The following is a 19,395-nucleotide window of genomic DNA, read 5'->3' as shown; positions in this document are numbered from 1 at the left end:
ATTCATTCTATTATTATTATTATTTCAGCAATGATCTACTACGTCCTCTTCGTGTGTCGCGTAAATAGACGAAGAAGTAGCTGTACGTACCCGCGAGTTTAGTTTGCAGTACAATGCATCACTCAATTTCTGTGCAGAATCTTGCGTTATACCTTCAGCTATAGAGTGTAACCACTTTCGTAGCACATATGCATGATTGAGAGCACAATCGCGACTGGAGTTTATACCTTGAATGCCATGATTTAAACACATGAAGTTACCTGAATAATTTATTTTCAATTCGTCAAAACTCGGGGCATACATTACTTCAACGTTCACAACTTCTCGACACATTACAGTCTCCAGGAATCTCCAATTGTCATGACCGCGTGTAAAAATACGTATAGCCACTTTGGCTATTTGTTGTAAATGATACTGTAGTTGTTCAATGGTGGTGTCACCTTCATGCCAACGAATTCCATGAAAATGATTAGAGATGTAGTCGTTAGTTCTTTTAAGTCCAGTTGCAAGTTCTTCAAATCTATGGGGTTCCTTAACTATCCAATGTTGGACGATTCTGTGCTCTAAACCAAGTACACCAACTTCTTTAGGTGTAAACTTGTTGTTACGGTCTCTCAAACCCTGAATATTGATAACGTAATCCATGATACTATAAAAAATTCACACAGTCGATCCAAACTCGCTCACTTCTCAAACGTCACTGAGAGTATGACGTTTAACTTTTTTGCTCATCTATAGCATAGAGGCACTGCTGTTGCTTCTTTCCCCATCCCTCTTCTCCTTCTCCACCTTCTCCTCTTACTTTTCCATCGCTTTAACGGTATTATGCATTAAAATCCGTTATTATTTGCCTACTTGAATCTATTTCCAAGACATTGTCGTATTCGGCGTAAATTATACAATTGATTGTAGATTCAAGTGCTCTTTCAAATTTTACCTCTACACGAACACTGCCATGCTTGATTAAATTCCAATGAGAAACTGAATTTGCTGATAAATCAGGCGTTAGATCAAAAGCAAATAATGTATACCCTTCATCGTAGTCCGATCGTGAGATAATTAATGCTTCGTTTAGAAAATGAATTCCAGTCCCAGAATATAGTGTATGAAACGAGTCGATAAATAATTGACTTTCACCCGTAAATCGAGGCTGCAATGGTTTGCTGGGAATCTGGACACCATCCACATAAAGAGAAATATAGTTTATATTAAAATGTTGGAAATTAAATGGATTAAACTTTCTATTTCCATTGAATGCCTTGTTATCCACAAATCCAATGATTATTCTTTTGGGTATTTGACCGAGAATAACGTTGTCCAGTGTATCGCCAAAAATACCTCTATGCATTGTAAATGCCTTAACCTCCACACGATTGATTGGGTATTTAGCAGTGGCTTTTGTAAGTTCATTAGCATGAGCTAGTATAACACCTGAACTTATTTTAACTCGACGCACAATCAGTGAAGCTTCCTTAATGCGTATAGTAAATTTATCATCATCTGTAAAATCCATCAAACAAAAAGCATCCTTACTCCTAACCAATCGTAATCGCAGTTCAACACCATTTAACAGAAATTTATTTTGATTAAAAACATCGCAATGCAAATGACCGAGTAAATCGACAGTTTTACCATTCTGGGTAAAATACTGACGGTTACACTGACCAATATTTGCATTTACATCAGTACGCTTGGTATTGGGAGGCACTGCCCATTTTCCAGGGGTATCCGCATACCAGAGTCCACTCGTGAGATGTGATTCCATACTACTCTTTGAATAATTTAACAGTGTTTCGATGTAAGCTCGGTAAGGATAAGCATTGTTTGGTGGTGAAACCAATTTTTGATTAAAGAAAACATCTGTTTGGTTAAATACCGAATGTAACGTGTTATTTATTGCTGCTACCTTCGGATACTCTGTAGCTTTAGCTGCTTCTGTTATTTCAACATTTGGCTCTATCTGCATACGAATGCTTAGCATTGTGTGTGCAAGATCGAGATAATCACTACCAGCTGGAACGACGAATTCCAACGGTCCATCGTCTGTTAGCGAAGAAACTGGTTTATAATGTATAAATTCCACCGAAGTCTGTGTAGGTGGTAATGTAAATAAATCTAATTCTGATTTCATGCATGAGTGTAGAAAAGCCATATTAAATAATATCTATGTAGATCCAAAAATATCGCTCACACTGCGTTGTTTTCTCTTCTTCCTTGGCTTATTCTTACCCGCTTTCTTTTTCGTAGATTTGCGAACACTGACACGGCTCTTCTTCTTCTTCTTTACACGGCCACTTTTACTGCTGATGAGTACAGCTGAACTGTTCTTGGACGATTGACGCTTCCGCTTTTTAGCGCGTATCTTATATCCTGATCCCTTCATCATAGCGGCAATTTTATCAGCGGCTTTATGCTTAAGATTTTTACCGGACTCACGCATGCGCATATTTACAACTTGTTTAAAATTGATTCCGTGATTTCCCACATCATCTAGTACATGCATTGCTGCTCTGATAGCTTCTTTTTCAACGGCTTTAGCACCACTCGTAATGTAAGGTAAAACTCTTCGAAATAATCCACTCAAAATGCTGCCGATTCCACCATGACCTCGCTGATAAGTTGAACCTGCAAACACTCGACGTACTCCTCCTCCTCCTCCTCCTCCACCATCACCACCACCGAGTTGATCGGCATAGTATTCTGTGTAATAAGCCATTTTTTTTCTCAGAGAATGCGCTTGAAATGTAGTGTTACGGTCAACGTCCCGTACTCGAATGGTATATGATTCCCATTTTCATCTCTTATATCTATTATTATATTCTGAAATGTGTTATTTAACAAAGGTAGATAAATTCCCGGTGCAAATTGTTTGACCACTCTCGCACCAAAGTTATATTTTGAATTATATCGAGTGTTACTATGCGCAAAAGGGATGCTTGAACGTCACCGACTGTGTACGGAATACAAATATCTGAGTAAACGAAAAATTGATCAGCTATCGCTCTTGCCAAACAACCAGGTCTGTTTCCTACCAATGTTGCATTTTTTTCGACTCTACAGATGGAATCATGGGTATAAATTCCTGATTTCTATATTTTTCATTCTCAAAGCCAAATATACATTTGACCTTTTCGCTCAAGCTGAAAAAATGAGTTTCCTTACATTCACACTTTTTATGTAAATTGTAATAACCACTTTTTTTCTTTGCCTGTTCAATACGTAAGTGAGATTCAGGTATATTGTTTATAGCTTCTGTGAGATTGTTGAGATTCTCGTAAACACCTGGTGGAAATATGGCATCGTTGTGTTTGTCGTTTGTCCAATCCGGTAAATATTCAGATATGTCTCTCTTTCTTGCAACTGCTATTCTACGTGCGTTAACAAACTTTATATTACATTCGTGTTTCTGAATATGCATCATCGTGCATGGTATGCTGATTTCCGTGAGAGCAACACTCCACTTACCATGCAGATGTACTTCGTGCGATAAGGGCGTGGTGAAGCAAGATGTTGTATTTTCAGAAAAATATTTCATACTACTGTTACTCGGTAATATCAAATAAAATTCGTCCTCAGCCATGTTTAAAGTGTAACGATTTCGCTTGCTTTAATCCACGAATTAAATTTATCAGGATAGCCAAGCCACTTTACAAAAACTTGTTTTTACACCACGTCCCCTACTCTTGATCACACGTTCCACTTTGAATTCCTTATTTTGTGACAAACGATCATCGCCAACTCGAGCTAGTTCTTAGGGATAAAAAAATCCGTCGATTATTTCACCTTCTAAATCAGTCAATTCATAGATGAAGAGATTTTGACGACGTGAGACACGGGTAATCTTAAAGATCTCTTCACTGTAATTCTTTTCGTAACCTTTATCGAAGGTGCCTTTCAACCGACTGATGCGAACATGGTCACCCACGCTGTATATATGTGCTCTAGACTTTTTTCTCTGACTAAGAGCTCTTTTTTCTAAATTTTTTCTTGCCACAACTGCATTACGAATATTTACAACTGCCGGAACCATTTTAGTACCACTATGTATAGTGTGATTATACGCGTAAACGATATTTTCAATAACATCGATATACCTATGAGTATTTTTGTGAGTAAAATATCTGAACATACGTTTTTTGAGCGTGCGATTTAGACGCTCGACGACGGCTGCTTTAACATCGGGATTACGTGCCACTCGAAAATTAATCTTGTGTTGTTTTAAATAATTTTGAAAATCTGATCCGACAAACTCTTTGCCTCGATCAGTTTGTATAAGAATTGGGCGTCGCCCATCGGCTCTTTTTAAGATTTTATCGAAAGCAGCTACAACACTTTTTGTACTTTTGTCACGTAAAGGCTTGACCCAAGCATATTTGCAGAGAATATCTATAACTACAAGTAAATACGCAAAATTATCGTTATATGTTTTGAGAGATTGCATGTCACACAAATCCATTTCCCAACAATCATCCACATTAGTGACATTGTACATCAATCTAGGAAATTTTCGTCTAATAGGTTTGTGTAGTGTGTATGCATCTTGATTACTTAACCACTCATTAAATTCGCTTTTCTTCTTCTTCTTATTTTTACCATTGATTCGTAACAGATTACGTGCACCAGCGTATCCAGTCTCGTGTCTAGTGTCAAAGTATTGATTTTCATAAGATATGATAAATTTTATAAGTCAACCACTTGCCGTCTCTTTTCGCGGTATGGATTTTTTCATATTCAAACGTGCACTATAGCGTTGTGCGGCCGCGAGTCTAGTACCTTGTTCCAAAGTCTGAACGCTCTCGGAATTATTTCTCTTGGTTGAAGGAATTTTGTTTAATACACGTTTCAAACTTTCACTAATTTTTATCATCTCTGGATTACTTATTAATTTGGATGGAGTGTCAGTTGTTGCTATAAAATTAGCTAATTGAAATCTTCCTACAGGTTCTTCAACAGGTCTACTCCGTACCACGTCTTCTAGTAAATCTATAATATTTGAGTGTGGTATAGCTTTATCATCAATGCTAACTGTACCTGAATTATCCCATTTAATACGATGCGATGCTGATTTCCAATGTTGAAGCAATAAACTTGCTTTTCTCACATAACCCTTGGAAATGCTTGCAAGTATTGCTTCATCGGGCAATGGACTCGATATATCTTCTTTTTCATGCTCTACATCAAGTATATTTGCATCTGATAAAAGTACCTGACGTTCCAAATTTTTTAAATGAAGATATCTTCTTAAAATTTGTAAATATTTTTGACATTTTTCACGTTCATCGGTGATACTTTTTGAAAAAAGTATATCGTGCATCTCAGCATCGAGACGACTTAAATTATCACCCTTTGTCTATATCGTTGGCTCTAAAGCATTACTCGACTCTTCTACTATATGTTGTTGTTGTTGATGCTGTTGCTTCGTTACTCTCTCGTATGTTTCCTCTGGTACAATGACCATTTTACGAGCGTGCTCCATATTTTAATTTCCAGAGACTCCAAATATTTTTGACACAAGTGCATCTATAATTGGTGCAAGTAACATTGGTAAAAAAGCACCACCGTTTTGAATAAGGACGCGTTTCTTTTTTTTCCACTCTTTTTCACTGTTATTACTACTGGATTTATTTAATAATTTTCTCAAAACACTTTTATGTTTTTTTAACTTTGACTTGTGAGATTTTTTATTTTAACGACTCCGCGCAATACATTTAACACGCACTCGCATATGCTTTTAATGAGTTTTTTATCAGCTACACGTAACAGTGCTAAGCGCTGTTGACTATCTGCATGACAAAGAGCATTCAATACTGCAACACACTTTTTTGTAAAATGCTTTGGTAGGCATCCACTCCTTGTATCTTCTTCTTCAGTAGTAGCAGCACCACCACAACCACCTCCACGCTGTCTCCTACGCTGTCTACGACTATCGGTTCTCGCAGACGCTCCTCTCACTGCCATTGTTTCAATCAGACTGAAGCTTTAATCATAGAATCCTCTACTTTTATCGGAATTTCTTATTCTTCTTCTTCGGTACATATGCGTAACTCAATTTATCATCGGGAAAAACAGAGGTACGGAAACGAAATTCATCCTCGGTCGACTGTTTCAAATCCAACAAAAGATAGCCATGAGCAGTTGACGTACTACCGAGATACGCTTCTTGTAAAAATTTTGGATCTTCGGGATAGACTTGACGCGCTAGATATTGTATTTGCGAACGATCACGTGGATTTTTAAAAATAACGAGGTAATTTGCATTTAATGAGAGCATTGACCAGCTCCTTTGTGAAAAAGATTTTGTGTAATAAAAATCACACTTAAATTCTTATGATGACTTCCCTTTGTAAATAAATCGAGAATAATGTTATTCGAAGATTCTCTCATTAAATCATCGATAATTAATAATTTTTTCTTTTCATTGTCTTGAGAATAATCTGAAGGCTGAGGTAATCCCTCGTGAAATTCAACAATTTTTTTCTACTCTCCCTACTTATGCCTCCTGGAACAAAGTCTGTCTCATACGTAGACTGCCACTCGGCATAATAGAGTAATATCCGATCAAAAGTTACACTGCACATGAGTGGAAGATGTCGAAGAAACCTTTTGACAAAAACTGTTTTACCACATCCTGTGGGTCCGCTAACGATACACGTAAACGGATGTTTGAATCGCATATCCATTTCGCCGAGTACTCACACATACACACACACACGAGAGATTTACCTTAAAATAAGCTTATGGCACGCGGGCGGACGGTGGAAGCGGCGGCGCGGCGCGGCACACGTAAAAATAAGCTTATTAAACGTGTGCTGAACCATCAGCTAATGACCACTGTTCAAACTAATGACCGCTGCTCAAATAAGCTAAGTATCGCGTCAAATAAGCTAAGTTAAGCGTTGAAATAAGCTTAGTTTACAAAATCAGCAGCAGCAGCAGCAACAGTGGTCTCAACGATGACTGAGTGTAGCAGGATGAATGAGGTACTTTATATATTAGAAATAAATAAATAATATAAATTATTTAAATTTTTTTATTATTATCAATATCAATATATAACATTACTATACAGAAATTAAATATTCCTATAACCAGAAGGTAAACCTACGCGATGTTAGGTATCGTCGTTTTTTTAATACTACGCAGCATGTCTTTGACTCGTCGCGCGTTACAACTTCATATGTTCTAGTTCGTCTTTGAATTTCAAGTGTATTTTATTACATTCATCATTCATCTTTTCAGATTCATGATCTTCGATTGTAAACGCATCGTTAACTAAATTCTTAATGCTATCAAAATTAATTTTTATACCATTCGAAAAATTTAAGGAAATGCCCTTTACTTTGCAACATTCAATTTTATCATTTATATTAAGGCTTATAACTGTGTAAGTGTAAAACTTTGGACCACCCGAAACAAAATTATCTATATAAGTATTCTCACCATATCCACAAAGCTCATCTGTCATATCTCCTAATTTGGAACCGATAAAAAGTTGATACTCATCCGGGGCATCATTATGCGAAATAAATATACATGAATCTGTGTCGTAATAAAGAACACGGTTACCTAAGTTTTCCAAGTATTCGTATAGTTTTAGGCGTGCTTGTGCTGTAGTGTACGCCGCAATTACAACACTAGTATGCGGTGCAGGTGTTACAGCTTCATCTCTGTATTGCCAATTTACGTATAGTATCTCATCGTTTATTACTAGTAAATCATTAACCTCTCTCTCAGGACAGGTAAGAAGTTTTAAAAGTGATTCGCGTGATTTTACTACTTCAGTTTGCTTCAAATTACTTCGTTGTCCAAACTTACCCCAAAACGAATTTAAACACAGTTTAGCAACTGCGCGTAAACCTGCATTTTTGTCTATGTTATTTTTATCCAAAGTTATACCCTCATCACGTTTTTACTGTTCTATATATTGTAATTTCGTTGTTTCATCCGTGTACCACGAGGGCCAACCGCTAGCCTCTTGTTTGATTTTTAAAAATGTATTTACATATTCAGCAAAAAGACCACCGGTACTGTTAACTTGATTATACCGTGTTATAGTGCCAAACTATGTAAATTTTCGTAACACTATAGCCGAGTTCTACAGCTTTACGCAACTCATCGACAACCCAAGTACCCGTGAATTCCCGCATTTTTGGGTCCTCGTGATCGCAATCCGACTGCTGCATTTCTTCACAACAAGTACGACAGAGAGCAAAAAGAAGCCGCCCGTGCATTTTAATTGGTAATAGAGGAATGTGTAAATTACGTGGTGGTAAAATGCTACATTTAACTAAGCCCTCGATATCATTTAGGTTGTTATTTTCCCCATGTGTTAATTCGTCGCACTCTCTATCAATAAAAATTCGCGGATGTCCTACAGGAAACTTTCCTCTCTTGCATACGTACGGATAAAGAGAGCATATATCTGTATATTGAATTTTTCATTATTACCTATCGTATACGCAGTAACTATATTCTCAGTTCTTCCTCCAAAAAAAGCATCGCGAGGATTCAACGTTACACGAATCATAAGTGGATGATGCGTTACATAATCGTTGATTTCCCGATTTTCGGATTTTATTCGATCAAAAGTACATTCCCACATCTCTTGAACCTCGTATCCTAAAGATTTTATTTTTTCTATTTTTAGACAAGTATTTTCATAAGCTTCATCCATAGTTTTTCCGTAAGCCATTGTTTTATCCCTTTTTCTATCGAAACAAATTGGACAACCGTGCGTGTAACACCCTTGGTATTCAAAGACAACACCTTTATTATTATCATCATTCGCGTTTTCAGGCGACAAAAATCCATCCACACGAAATCCTTCAGGTAGCATAAATTCACGCGCTCTCCCGGCGTGCACGATTTCACGACCAATCTCACGTTCACACTGTACTAACCATTGTAATGATTTTTGCGAATGCTTATCAGCACGACGATATCCGACTGTAGGAATAATACCTATAGTCTTTTCGCGTAAGAAATTTTTCTGTATACAACAGAGCATGTTGAAGCTATTGTCGTAGCTTCTGTAAACGGACAAGTATTGCCACATTTAATGAAAATTTTCCGAAATGCCATACACGAAAGTCTTAAAATTTCTACATCCATACGGCAATATTCGACTATTTCTCGTTTGAAATCAAATTCATAAGTATAGCGATTCTCCTCATACCAAGCAAAAAATGTTTCTCGCTCTGCTGCGGACATCGAATTAGGCGCGTAGAAAGCTGCATCAGGTAAGGGGCCAGTATAATTTTGATTATCTAGTGTATTAAAAATATGCGGAAAATAACCCTTTTTACTAGCTGGAGGTAGAGCAAAAGCTTGAGGAAGAGCACTCAACTTCATATGAAAATAGTTTAAACTGTCAATAAATTTCGTTTGTCCGGATAGAAGCATAATTATATTTTGACCGTTCAAAATTACATTCGGTACTATTTTTGTATTTTCAACGATTTCTCGCAAAATAAATTGCGCATCGAATCCGCGCGAGTTGTGAGCAATGCAAATAATTTGACCGAACGATGTTTTTTCGCGAACAGTCAATCCCACCAATTCTCTCACAGGGTCGTCTCAAAATATATATTCACGTACCCCACACGTATGACAAAGTACATTCATATTTTGCTCTAACATACTATCATCACAAACCTGCTGCACGATACACAGATTTGGGACATGAATTTTTATAGACTCATGAGCTCGGTAAGAGGAATCTTGACGAGTCTCAAAATCATAGAAAATGAATAAGTTCTTCTTCTTCTTAGGAGTTTTTCGAATATTACTAACGTTAATTTCACGCCCGATAGGTTGAATGTAACATACGTTATGTTTTTTGTGACATAAATTACACCAATTAATACCACATTCATGCTTCGATTTGAAAAGATTAATTCGTTTACAACACTTTGTACATACTTTTACAATGTCACATACTTTTTTGTTTTTCTTTTTATACGAACCGTCGTTTTTATGGTTTTCAAAACATACCCGGACTAAAAAATCTCGGTTGCAATCATTACATTTTATTAAATCAACGTCGGAATTGCACGGCGGTGTACAAAAGCACATAGAGCATTTCGCTGTACACCTGTGTTCATCTACGTAACGATAACTCCTGTTACAATGATCGCAGAAAAATCTGTTACCAGCTGCACCGGTCAAGTTTAATATTGTATCAAAATGTCTTGAGCGAGCATCGTATAAAAGATATATTATATCATATGAAACGTCATTTAACATTCGCCTACCATCATAAAAAGGCGGCTCACCGTTTCCGAAAGATGCGCTATCATAAATTATAATTGCAATATTCCGCTCTGCATAATAATGTTGAAATGCCTCTATCTCGGGTATTCCACAACCGTTTAAAGGGATCGCTACGTTTGCGGTAACAAGCAAAAGATTAGCACGAATTTTTTGCAGACATCGTCTTCCGTCTCTAACAGGTTTCCAAATTTCACGCTCCTCGGGCCTATCGGATTTTTGATAGGATATGAATGCCTCTCCCACAACTAGAGCTCTAGATAAGCATAGGTTATCGTTGTTACAAATAGAAACAATTGATCTCTTACTTACTGAATTGATACTTAACTTTTTACCTCGCTCACCGATCGGTACGTTAACTAATGTTACGGTTAATATAAAACTCTCGTCTATTTCAAAATCAGCATTACTTTGCGATAATCCACTAATTAATACCCATAGATCATTGTAAAGAAAGTTGTTGACTGAACGTAAAGATAAACCGCCCGGACCACGTGCGAAATTAACACTTCTAATAGAAATACCGATCATATCGTTTTGATTAGTTAAAGAAATTAAATATGTATAAATATCGCGTATTGCTAATTCCAACCAAATGATAGGATTAATATTTTCCTCTGGTGGAGAACGTATTTTTAACAAAAGTCGCCTGCCATCCAATCTATACTTGGCTACATAATGAGTCTCATGACCATGTATAATAAAACGCTCACCAGGCGGCCGAATATCGTCATTTTGCTCGACATCCATTTCTTTGTCATCTCTATGACCCTTCTCCTCTTCTTCAACCGTCTTCCCCTGCTCCGCTTCGCCATTGACGATTTCTTCTTCCTCCTCCTCTTCTTTTTCAGTCTCCACCGACTCCTCCTCCTCCTCCATGGCATCGCTGTCAGAAGAATCAATGGCTGATGATGGTGACTCATTAATCCCGCATCCGATTTGCGTTGCTATGTCGCTTTCGTCAGCCGCGTAATTTGACGATCCTATAGTGCTGTTGCTACTAAAAGATTGTGATATAGTTAAGGGGTAGACTGATGAACAAGAAGAAGACGAGCTAAAATTTTCGTTTTCTGAAATTTTATTAAAAATAAATTAAAAACACATGTAAACAAATTTCATACATTTTTTGTATTTTTAAAATTTGTTATGGCTCCGGTGGCCCAGCAAAGCTTTCTCCTAAACGTGAGAATAGTTCTGGTAAATCAGACTCTTCGTAAATAATAGAATTTTGGTCGTTACAAACGTCATAAAGCCACCTGATTTCTTGAGCTCTTCTCACGTATATCATACGACCTATCTCTCTGAGTATTTCACTCGGTAGATTACCGAAAGAATCTCCACTGCGCCGAATAACTTGAAAAATTTTTATAAAATAAATATAAATTTTTACGAAAAAATATGTATATGCTACTTACGTTCATTTATTTGGCGATCTCTCACAATGTCCTGGTCGAAAAATCCATAACGCACTCTTTCTCCTTCAAAAATAGTGTATCCGCGTTCACGGTCCTCTATATCGCCTGACATAAAGTCAATAATTTGCTGTCTCCTCACAGCATGTCGATTGCTATCGTATTCTTCCATACTTGAAATTTCTGCGTATGCCTGTGTCGCCAATTTGTTTAACACTGATGTTACTGCCATATTAGGCTCCCTACAGGTGGCTAGCATGATCGATGTTTGATAAAGCTCCATCGTCTTCAGCATCGCTATCATTGATAGCAGCCTCCTCGTCCGCAACCTCATCATCATCGTCATCTATCTGAACTTGCCCTTCAACTGCATTTTCAAACGGTCTTGTATATCATCAGCTTGCTGCTGCTGCTGCCGCCGTACATCGACATCTATAAGCGCCGCTTGCTGAGGCTGCTCCAATTGTTGCTGATCTTCTCGACCTTGATTGAATCCATACTGCTGCTGCTGCTGTTCTTGTTTGTCGTCGTCGTCGTCGTCGTCGTCGTCGTCGTCGTCGTCGTCGTCTTCATCCTCTTCGCTACTTAAATCAGCAAGTAATCTTTCAAAAGCTGAAACAAAGAATAAAAATATAGGCACATTTTTTCTAGACGCAGCGTTAACTTGCAGCGTGTATAGAAAGGCGTACACACATTTAAAAAACTAATTTTTAATTAATTTTCACTAAAAAGCATTTTATAAAATTTTTTAACGCAATAACGCAATATGCAAATAATACAAAAGTAAAAAAAAATAAAAAAAATTTTCACTTTGTCTGGGATCGAACTTCAATCCGTAGCATGGATGTACACTTGAACAGACATTTTTTCAAAATAAAATCGGTATGGATAACCCGAAAATAAATGTTAAAATTTTTTTAAAATAATACTATGTAGAATATAAATAATAATAAAAGTAAAAAATGATCGTAAAAAATTTTGACTTCAGTTGGGATCGAACCGTCATCCTTAGCGTGAAGTCAATACGCGACACTGTCAGGATATATTTTCTTGTAAAAATCGTTAAAAATACTAATAAACTTACCGTTATTTTCCTCGTATTCATCCATCAAACGATGCAGTACAGATAGATGATTAATTTTTTGGCTGATGGCAAACTCTGCTGCGTATCTAACCGCGAAGGTTGATTTGCGAAAAACGGTTGAGTACAGTACCGATATTTTTCGAGGTCCGCAGCACCGTAGCAATTTCCAAAATTCTCTCTTCAGCTCTACAGCGCCCATACGCCTTACACGACGTCGCCAGAACAAATTACATCGACGTCGTATTAAAACACTTTCGTTAGAGAGTCTTAGCACGATGCGTAGGAATGCACTGCGTATTCCCTCTTCAGCTTGATTGTATAAGGGCTCCATGACTACTTGCTGCTGCTCTGCAATCCTCATGACTACTACAATCATGAGGTGGTCACTGCGAGCCTTATATATTCTTAAAAAATCAAGGGTAGAGGGGATTTCACTTGGATGCATTTGATATGTCATGTATCAAATGAAATTTTCCATATGAGACATCCTGTTTGATTTTGTATGAAAATTTATTTATGTGAAAAGAAGACGCCGCATCCTGTGATAAATACTACGCTCGCAAATAAGTTTGAAAACGATAGCAAGTTATTTTTACCACTAAGGTAACAGGATTACACTTGCATAAAAAATTCGACGCTACATCCTGTGATAACCAGGACTCATCTTGCATATTGTATAAAATCAAGACGTTATTCTCTCATCTGAAAAAATAAAAAAAGTTTTTACGAAGCCAACGGTCTTCAAATCTGCAACGTGCTCAATTAAGATTTGCCATGAGACGAACCATCCTGCGATAAGCAAAGGTTTCTCTCTCTCGAGTCAAGCCGAGCCCTGAATTGTCTAAACATCCTTTATGATTCTCGCTAGTCGCAAGAGTATCGGATGTGAGGATGAAGCGGCCGATTTTCGACGCACACGTGCCCTTATCGCCAAAGCTTAAATATCAAGTTCGGAATTATACGGGACTGGTAGATGACTGATCTCTTATACATCATCAGTCTCCATCGAGCAGTCACCGGTGCAAGATGTCTCTTCAACTGTTATCTTCACGCGCAAAAATTCTAAAGTACAGAATCAAAATCGAGGAATTACAAGTGAAGCTAGATCGGTCTAGCAGACTTATAGTAAAGCACCGCGAGGCGTACAATCACGATCACGATTTACGCGGACGAGCAAGACCGGCGCTAGTGAAAGAGGAAGCAAGGATGAATAATATCATCCAGATGAATAAAGAAAAAAACAGCGTCAAGAATCGCTTCGATTGTATGGACGTGGGTGACAAGTGCGATGATTGCTCGGCCTTGTTTTACATGAAAACGAGGCAAACGGTCTGAACGATCTGTGATAGGTGCCGATTTCTGCTGTGCACTAAGTGCAGCAGAAAGCATAAATGCTCAGCAGCAACAGCAGCATCGTCAGCGCCTCCACCGTTGCCGCCTTCAATGGGATATTTGTGTGTGATGTGTGGCTCGACGAGTAGTTGTGCGTATATTTCACCGGCATCTCCATCGTCGACACCGTCTGAAAACACGAAATATAGAAAGTAGCCATCGCCGCCGCCGTCTCTATCATCCGAAGCACGTGAGAGTGAAATGTTGGCTGTAAAAATAGAAATGCCATGGGAAGCTGAGGAGCATCCGTCACTACCTTTTTCATCTGCTGCTGCTACTGCTGTACACGAGTCTCACTTCGAAATGTTGCCTGCGGTGAAGAAAGAAATAACTCCGGGAGGCAAGGAGCAGCCTCCGCTGCATCTTTCAACTGCTAGCGCATGTGATGACTTTTCATGTTCAGCAGACATCGAAATGATGGAGTTGCAACGAACAATGTCTTCGGAAGCTCAGGAGGAAGAGCTAGAAGACTTTCATTTGGCGTACTCCTCAGAGGACGAGGCTCACGAGAAGGAGAAAAAAGCCATAAAAGAGGAGTCATGCGATATTGAATTTGAGGCCTACGAGCACGCGAGTATAGTTATAAAATTAGAACAGTGCTCGGGGGATGATTACATCGACGTTATCAATTAAAAAATATTAAAATCAATGTAGTTTTTAAGGATTAAAATAAATGTAGTTTTTAAGGATTAAAATAAATGTAATTTTGAAGGATTAAAATAAGTGTAGTTTTAAGTGACAATAAAAACTATAGTGAACATAATAATACATCAATTTAGTCGACATATAAAAAAAGGTAAAAATTTATATTCTATATCCAATAATTTTTTAAAAATAATAATATTTATAATATTTTAATAAAATAATAATAATAGTATTTTATTTTAAACGATTGAGCAAGAGAGAAAGAGAGAAAGAGAGAGAGAGGTAGAGAGTATTCGCAATACAGTGATTTCTCATCGTCATGGAGAGGAGGAAAGAAAAAGAGGAGAGAGAGAGAGAGAGAGAGAAAGGCCGAGAGAGGGAGAGGAAGAGAGAGAGTATGCTACGTTTTTTCTGTGGTGTGCGCTATACTACATCAGCTGATACCATTGCAAGTTCTCGGACTGACGTCACATAGCACAAACACAGCTGTACTCGGATCTCCTCTCTCCCTCTCTCTTTCTCATCTGCTTTTTATGATTGTCATATTTAACTGTTATGGCAAAACACAAAAAAATGACGTCGTCACTGTCGCATCATTATTTTATATATTATTTACAAGATAAGCTATCTTAATTGTTTATTTATAAGATAAGGTATCTTAATTGATTATTTACATGATAAGCTATGTTAATTTTTTACAAAGTAATGGTCAAGGTCGCATACCAATAATTATAAATACGTATGTTCGTGTAAAGTATACAAAACGTTAAGATTTATCTTAATGGTTTGTTTGCAATAAACAAAATATGTATTTATAACTATTGGTATGCGACCTTGACCATTTCTTTATTACTTGTAAAGTACCGTCATTGTTTATTATTGTGGTAAAGATATCTTGTTTGTTTATGTAAACATGATATCTTTATCTTAATTACACGTGTATAAACATGACACCTTATCTTTTTGACTTGTTTACATGATAAGATAAGGATGCGTCAGTGATGACGTCATTTGTTGTATCTCGCCATAACTGCCTATATACTACTCAGGCACTACTATAAAATATGGTACGATACACATGTCTCCAATGACATTTTCGAGCACGGAAAATCGCCGTGCCAGAAGGTGTCACTTACGCTACTTGTATCATAATAAACTATTTTTGCTGGTACCTGCTCCAGGATTCTGTTGAAGATTCTCACGCAAAAATTCAACATCTGCCCTTGCTTCATTTGCGTTTAGATTAACGTTATCATTATCGAGCATAACCCATTGATTGTACATCGTAACTGTAAATAATGATAAGCTTAAGATATTTTTGGACCATTATGCAATATAAATATAGTTAATTACAAACTTGTATCTCTTATGCTTACAAAGATGTCGGAGTCTTAAGTTTTATGTACCTATTGGTGCTTCGCTTATTGAATAATTTTTATATTAAGTTAATAAGCATACTTGGGTCCATGCACTCAATGTTTTTGTGTTTTAATTTGATAGATCGTGTGTTATTTTCTTTGTGAACGTTTGAAATTTGCAAAAAACTATTATTTATCATGTTGTGGCATTTCCTACACCCCTGATAGAGCGTCAACGAGCTTCGCCCGTTAACTTATTAAAAAGTAGTTAAAAACGTTAGCTAATATGCAATGCAGGTTTATGGCTGGTTTTTAGCTGAAAATATGTTAATTAGCCTGTTAACGTATTTGAAGTAATTTCTCTGTATAGGTAAATTATTAACCGAAACTGTAAACATTGGAACAGGTCTCGCTTATTTCCAACTGGAAACCCGTTAACGTTTCTTCCAGGGAGTAGCGCGCAAAATAGAACATTCCCGCACTAGTGCTACAATGTAATTATTATCGACAAGAGCACAAAAGAATTCTTTACCTCTGATCACATTACTGACACAAGTACCTGATGCAGCATGTCATTCCTTATATGGCCCAAATTTTGGTTAAGTAATAATAGATATTTATTAAAAAAATGTTAACACACTTCTTGCTAAGCTGACTCTTCTTAACGCCGAGATACGTATATCGAGACACGAGGGCTGAAAAAATTTCCCCTTAAGGTGATGTCGGCCAAGAGCTTCGCAAATCCGCTAAGAAAAACAGAAAATCCGATCGACTCGGTTTTTCATTTGCAAGCTTTATTTAAAAAGTATTATATAATACAAAACAGTGTTTTTGGGACGACATCCCGTTAATTCGAAATAGGTTTTCTCCTCATATTGCACACCGTATTTTTTGAAAACCTAAATAAGTGATACCACATACTTATAATATTATTTATTTCCGTTTGCAGGATGCTTAAAGTATGTTATCTTAAGAAAGAAGCAGAAATCGAAGAAAGAAATTGATCGTGATGAGTTACGAGACAGAGTGAAAAAAGTCGGAGATTACGTAACTGAGGAACTCGCCTCAGTCATCAGCGCTATAAAAAAAGGTAAATCCCTTAATTAAATGTTTGTTATTAAGTAGGTTACCGCGGAACACAAAGTTTTTGTTAATTTAATAACTAAACATATTTATTTCATCAAATATTGTTCTTGCATTTTTGTTCTTAAACCTGCATAATATCTAAAATATAATATTTTACTTTTTTGTTTCAGCAAATAAACACACCCAGGAAAATAACAATACATATTAATATAAATATAAATAATTTGTAACAATAGTATTTTAAAATTAAACGTTATTTATCACATTAACTATTGAACAGTATGATTTTTTTGGCTTCTTTCGAAAAAAACCTTTGTAATAGTGAAATTTTCGGTTTCGCTAACATTTCATAGAAACGTATTTGGAGTTCGTCTCATACGTTTTAGAAAATGTCCGCGCGGATGGCTGTGTGTATGCAAACCGTGATAATTGTGAAATCTACAAGGAAGATAGCACTAAGAACGTTCAGAAATTAAAACGTAATTTCCTATAGATGTTCTCCGGGAGTAAAAATAGCCCCCACGTCGGCGAGAGATAGTCTTCGAGGGTGAGATTTCGTTAAAGTATGAAATACGGCGAAATACTCGTGACACCCTGTAGACGATGTCCAGGTGTCCAGAGAGACCCTCTGTTCGACGGGACATCGTCTACGAGGGTTAGAATTCGGTAAAGTATGAATATCTGGTGAAATACTCGTGACACCCTGTAGACGATGTTCAGACGATGAAAACCTATTTTGTCGAGTAGCAATCTAAGTCTTTCAAGCCTTGCACATGATAATCGGACTGCACAACCAGCGCAAAAAGCAAGAAAAATATTTGCAAAGCCACAAGAAATTTGTACTCCTTTAAAGAGTATACAGAACCAAACTTTAACACTTCGTTCATTAAGTGAAAACTCGTCTACTGCTCTTAATAGTCCTAACGGATCTGATGCCTCTACAACATCATCCGTAGAAAGACAAGAATTTCGAAAAAGATTGGCACGTTTGAGAGAAGTTTCTCCATCAGAGACTGATTCGCCACAATCTTCACAATGTGCAACACTAAAATCAGCAGTCCGAAAGAGATTTGCTCGTTTGCAGGCTACAAAAAAAATTATCATTGCAGGATGTAACAAATCAAGCTAGTTATTTAGAATCATCACATAACTTCCCAGCTGATAATACAAAGGAAAATGGCAAAAGTAGTCATTCAAAATCATCGCAAAATGTCTTAGCTAATATTACACAGGAAAATGATGGAAGAAATCATTTGATATCACCACCTAATTCGCCAGCCAATGAAACACAGAACAATGACATAAATTTGAGTCCGCTTATTCCAAATACACCATCTAATTTCCCAGCCAATGAAACACGGAACAATGGCAGAAATTTGAGTCCGCCTAATCCAAATAATATACCAAGTGACCGAGACGAGTCGAATGAATCTGATGGAGAGTCATCATCTACAAGCAGTGGTAGTTAAATATTTTTTATCTACTTAATATTTAATACTTGATATGTAATTTTTGCAAAACATTTATTTTCTACATTTTTCAGAAGCTGATGAGGAAGTTGAGTGTAAATATTTGTACACATACAAGAGAAAATTGATATGAAGCCAAATATTGCAGAGCACCATGCGAGATACGAAAGCGTTGATGATGATAACGTATGTATAATATTATATATATATATATATATATATATATATATATATATATATATATATATATATATATATTAAAATAAGTATTAATAACTCACAGCACTTCTAATTGAGATGTAAATTATTATCTGGACTTTTCAGATTTACCTTGGTGAAAATATTACTGTTGGAACTGACTCATGGCGCTTATCGAAGAGCCTTAAATACACGCTTTTCTTAAGAGATCTAGCAGGTTATCTTTGGAGAAAGAGCATATTAACATACCGATGCCTTGATTTAAAAAAAGCAAAAAAAAACATGCCTAGAGGAGCTGAGCTAAAGGTTTGTTCACCTCGAAAATTGGACTTATACTTAAGTACGTATATTACTCTCACACACACACGCACATATGCACCCACGCACACGCAAACACGCACACAAGCACACGTACACACACCACGCACACGCAAACCACGCTCATGCACACACCACACACACACACGCACACACACACGAAC

The 19,395-nt window shown here is 36.9% G+C and overlaps 1 protein-coding gene across 11 annotated transcripts in view; it reads left to right on the top strand.

Moving 5' to 3' along the window:
* Window positions 1-19,395, top strand: part of LOC100118293 (DNA-directed RNA polymerases I, II, and III subunit RPABC4) — a 99,553-nt gene that overhangs the window by 67,419 nt on the left and 12,739 nt on the right. For 3 of the 11 annotated variants that reach the window (XR_004228172.2, XM_031933235.2, XM_032602200.1), the window contains one exon: window positions 17,110-17,250. The exons of 3 other annotated variants lie outside the window; for them this stretch is intronic. Coding sequence is in view for 3 of the 8 variants with exons in the window: in XM_031933235.2 (XP_031789095.1) it covers window positions 17,110-17,250 (141 nt within the window). In the remaining 5 variants the exon portion in view is untranslated. Of the gene's footprint in view, window positions 1-17,109; window positions 17,251-17,416; window positions 18,708-18,789; window positions 18,902-19,039; window positions 19,254-19,395 lie in introns of those variants that run through there. 5 more of the 11 variants (XR_004228173.2, XM_031933237.2, XR_004228175.2 and 2 more) reach the window with 4 other exon arrangements.

Source organism: Nasonia vitripennis, unplaced genomic scaffold (genome assembly GCF_009193385.2).
Source record: "Nasonia vitripennis strain AsymCx unplaced genomic scaffold, Nvit_psr_1.1 unplaced0002, whole genome shotgun sequence".
Lineage (NCBI taxonomy): Eukaryota > Metazoa > Arthropoda > Insecta > Hymenoptera > Pteromalidae > Nasonia > Nasonia vitripennis.
This window is presented reverse-complemented; position numbering and strand designations above follow the sequence as displayed.